This window comes from Rhagoletis pomonella, unplaced genomic scaffold (assembly GCF_013731165.1).
Source record: "Rhagoletis pomonella isolate Grant_MI unplaced genomic scaffold, Rhpom_1.0 Rhpom_scaffold_00009, whole genome shotgun sequence".
Lineage (NCBI taxonomy): Eukaryota > Metazoa > Arthropoda > Insecta > Diptera > Tephritidae > Rhagoletis > Rhagoletis pomonella.
In genome coordinates, this window is record NW_023458563.1 from 3061998 (window position 1) to 3066031 (window position 4034).

General features: G+C 33.3%; 1 protein-coding gene across 1 annotated transcript in view; it reads left to right on the forward strand.

Moving 5' to 3' along the window:
- The window catches only part of LOC118745808 (putative nuclease HARBI1), a 50736-nt gene that overhangs the window by 13864 nt on the left and 32838 nt on the right, over window positions 1-4034 (forward strand). Inside the window, exon 3 of the mRNA XM_036479485.1 lies at window positions 775-986. Within this exon, the coding sequence (XP_036335378.1) occupies window positions 775-986 (212 nt within the window). The remainder of the gene's footprint in view (window positions 1-774; window positions 987-4034) is intronic.

Consider the following 4034-nt stretch of genomic DNA (forward strand, 5'->3'; position numbering starts at 1 on the left):
AACCACATATGCAGATAACCAGATAACCAAGCAAGCGTGAACAACCAGAATGTGATTATTTCGTAAATCTTGGTTTTAAGTTAACAAAATTCGACTTTTCATACAGCTAGAAATCATTTTCAAAGTATTTTCAAACTAAAATCTTCTTACATCCCTTTCGTCTATCATTGTGACAAATATTTCAATTAAATTTAGGGATGTGCGATAAATCGGTTAATCAGTTTTTTAATCAATAATATACTGATTAATCAAATAAACTGATTAATTAGAACGTGATTAATCAGATCCTGAGTAATTACTGTTTACTCACTGTTTACTGTATGGATGTGTGACAAAAATTTCGTATCACGATTCTTACTTCCCACGGCAAAACCTACCTGAAAAAAAATGACTTACCAGGTATTTTTACATCATTATTTTTTGTAGCATTGAGTTATAAGCTTATCCACTTCCCAAGAAAAGCCTCAAGAATAAATCTGAATATTTTTCTTATGTTTGATAAGGAACTTTGACGTTTAATTTATTCATTGTGAATAGCACTAAAAAAGAACAAGCAGGAAAGAGAAGTTAAAATGTAAACAAAACAAACCGGCAGTAAACGTAAAAATGGATAACAATTTGTTAGTTTGTTCTAAAATATTAACAAAAACCGTGATTATATGTTTATTGAAATTACAGGATTGATTTAGAAATGTCTCTAAGCTGCAGCATTCTGATAACGGGACTAGAACTGCTAGATTCCTACGAAAAGATCCGGAGCAGCCCCTCTTATAGGGTTCATCCGTATCTTGCGGACAGAAGGGTAGGTTTTCGAAAGATTTCCAAGATTTAAGAGCTTCACCACAACGATTTGCTGAAAATTTTCGTATGCAACCGGAGATCTTTGACGAACTTTTCGATATACTAGAGCCGCATTTGCATAGGAAAAGAAATACGAGGCCACGAGACTCCATCCCCGAAAAAGCCAAACTTGGTATTGTTCTCGAGTATGTTATTTATGATATAATACTCGGAGTCCGGATCTGTTCCATGGCAGAACAGCGCTGCATTTGTATAAACATCTATAGAAGCTATTGCTAAGCACACACACCCAACGGCAAAGTGTTAAGGACACCTGGTTTTGGTTATTTACTTTTTTCAAATTAATTTTAATTATTTGTTTTTATAAAAGTAAAATTCATTGGTTAACAAAAAACTTACAAATCCAAATTTCAAACTGTATTTAAATCATAAAAGTGCATCTTTTCTTTCTGTATAGTGTGGCTATTTTAAAGAAGTATGAATTTTTCAATAAACAAAAGATTGTGACACGTTATTTGAACTAAATGTTTAGTTTTATTTTTAATTAAAGTAAGATTCTATAGTCTGGGCTATTATAGGGTCCATCGGAATTACATTTTTACAGACTTGGATTGCAAAGTACATATCGACGGCTGAGTGGAAAATCGACCTATCTCGGCAGCTGGTTCGAAAATGCCCTATCTCACAAATTTTCTAGAACGCCCTAGTTCAGAATTTGGTTGAAGAATCCGCTATTTCAGAATTCGGTTCAAAAACGCCATATCCTAACATATTTTCAATATATTTTTAGTTGAGATAGGGCATTTTTCAATAAAATTCTGAAATGAGGCGTTCTTCAACCAAATCCTGAATTAGGGCGTTCTAGAAGATATCTGAGATAGGGCATTTTCGAACCTGCTGCCGAGATATGTCGATCTTCCACTCAGCCGTCGATATGTGATACTTTCTTAGATATTTCGATTCAGTGATCGTGTTTTCATGGGTGAGATATCAATATATAGTGAGCATTGGACCGGACAGATTGTGAAATAGCCTCAACTACATCGACTTGACAAAAAAACTTATTTTCTTAGGAATTATTTAGCTTATGTATGGCAATCTTTTGACACAAAACAAACGGTGACTCGGATTCAGCGACCTCGCGAGCTTGAATTAACTTCGTTTGTGCTTGGACGAGACCATCCAATTTATTCCAAAGCTCCGTATTCTGTTTATCAAGAGATGTGCGACTACGCTTGGGAGTTGAAATCTGCAATGGCAAGAATGATACTCGTACAATTGATTTGTTACGTATCGACTCATATCTTCTATATATGCATATCAAATTCAAACTTTGTATATATGTATTTGTCCAATATATTTTATTGGTGTAGACTTGGTAGAATAAGATATATCAACATCAAACTCGAAACAATATGGGGTTTTGGAAAAGAGGACATAGGACCTCTCAAACCAATTGAAGTTTGCATACTGCATATATTTGGAAGTATTTGTGAAACCTGCGAGTATAATATAGTACTTACATAATCATAAGCGGCGTTGCTTTTGTTGTTGTTATTGGAACTGCAGATGCTCTCGGTTTCGAAAGTGCAGGTGGGAGTTTCCTCCCCAAAGTCCGGTAAAGTAGAGGTTCTGAAAGGTGGTAAATAAGTCATCAACTTTCTCCGTGGTACTTTTATGTTAATTACCTTCTCTTCTGGGATACGTTTGGGAGAAATGACATAACTCCCAGTCAATAGAGTCTTTATATATCGGTTCAGGTATGTTTTCTCCACCTGCGCTTCCACTCTTCGATTTTTGTGCTACCTTAGCTCTGTACCTGTAGCTTTCCCTCAAGCTAGTCCAGGCCAATTTGCATTCATTCGCTATAAAAAACAAAAAAGATTATCAAACATATGCGTGTAAATGGATCACCTAACATACCAATTTTATCCATCGAGGCACTTATCTCATCCCTAGCTTGATCTACAGCATATTTGTTGCAATGTTTGTCGTTGGTTATGTCCCAGATCCGTGGCCATTTTTTCACCTCCTTTATAAGCGCTCTCTTGTCTTGCGTAGTGAAATTTACCGCGCGCTTTTGCCGTTTTGAGGTGCTCGGTTTTTCGCTAAACTCCATAGCTAAAATAGTTATTAAAATGAATATATTTATATATGTACATAGAAGGAAATTTACAATTATTTAAAAATACTCACTTTTGCTGTCAAATTGTCAATTTACTTCAAGAAATATATATGCGTTTCTTTATTTCTTGAGAAAGCCGGCGTTGCCGCTCCCGCATTTTTCTTATAGTAGTAAGGAAAAAGTGTAGTATTTTTACTTGTGAGCTGAGTACTGCTTTAAGTAAATTTGACACAAGAAAATTTCTTAGCCATTTCTTGTGCGTCATTTTATACGGAGTTTTTGGTTTTCTTGGGAGTTGGATAGTAAGCTATAGAGCACACAAATTTGTACTTCCTCTATTTAATTTAAAAACTTATTAAATATAATAAAATAACACTCAAGAGAAAAAACATATAAAAATATACCGAATAATCAAAAATAATTACCTAAAAACATACATCATTTTTTAGTATTTGTCATTATATCTGATTTCTTCTTTTAATGGTAAATGAGATGATTATTTCTTAATTGTTTCTAAGAACATTGATTACTATTTATTTGAAAATTTTAAACAAAATAGTTAATCATTAACATTTAAACAAACACCAAATCTTTTTTGCTATTCAAAATCAAAAATAAAGGGGAAATTTTCCATCCAAGCGACGATATTTGAAAGTTACTGGCATAATTTCGAACCTGTATGTACATTTTCGGGAAAAAGTTAAGAAGTATATTCATATGCTGAAAAGATATTTTCGCAGATTCACAATTTATTTAAAGTATATCATCAGCCCTGTTTCCAATTTCATGTGAATAAATCGCTCCCATAATTTAATTTGTGCATTCAATATATTTCACAATTAAGTAAAATACTAAATTACAAATATTTGAGCAACCACTTCGACACAGTAAAATAAAAAAATGGGTATGTATTAATAAAACAAATATTCTTAATACATTTATATTTCGGTTAAACCTGTGATGTTCAAGCGCACTGAAATACTTTTCTATCCATTTCTCCAGTGCTAAAATAATTTTCACAACATTGAATTGCTGCACAACACCCTTATTGCCAAAAAGCAATTGTTATAGACTGAATAAAAACTATAACCACATATGCAGATAACCA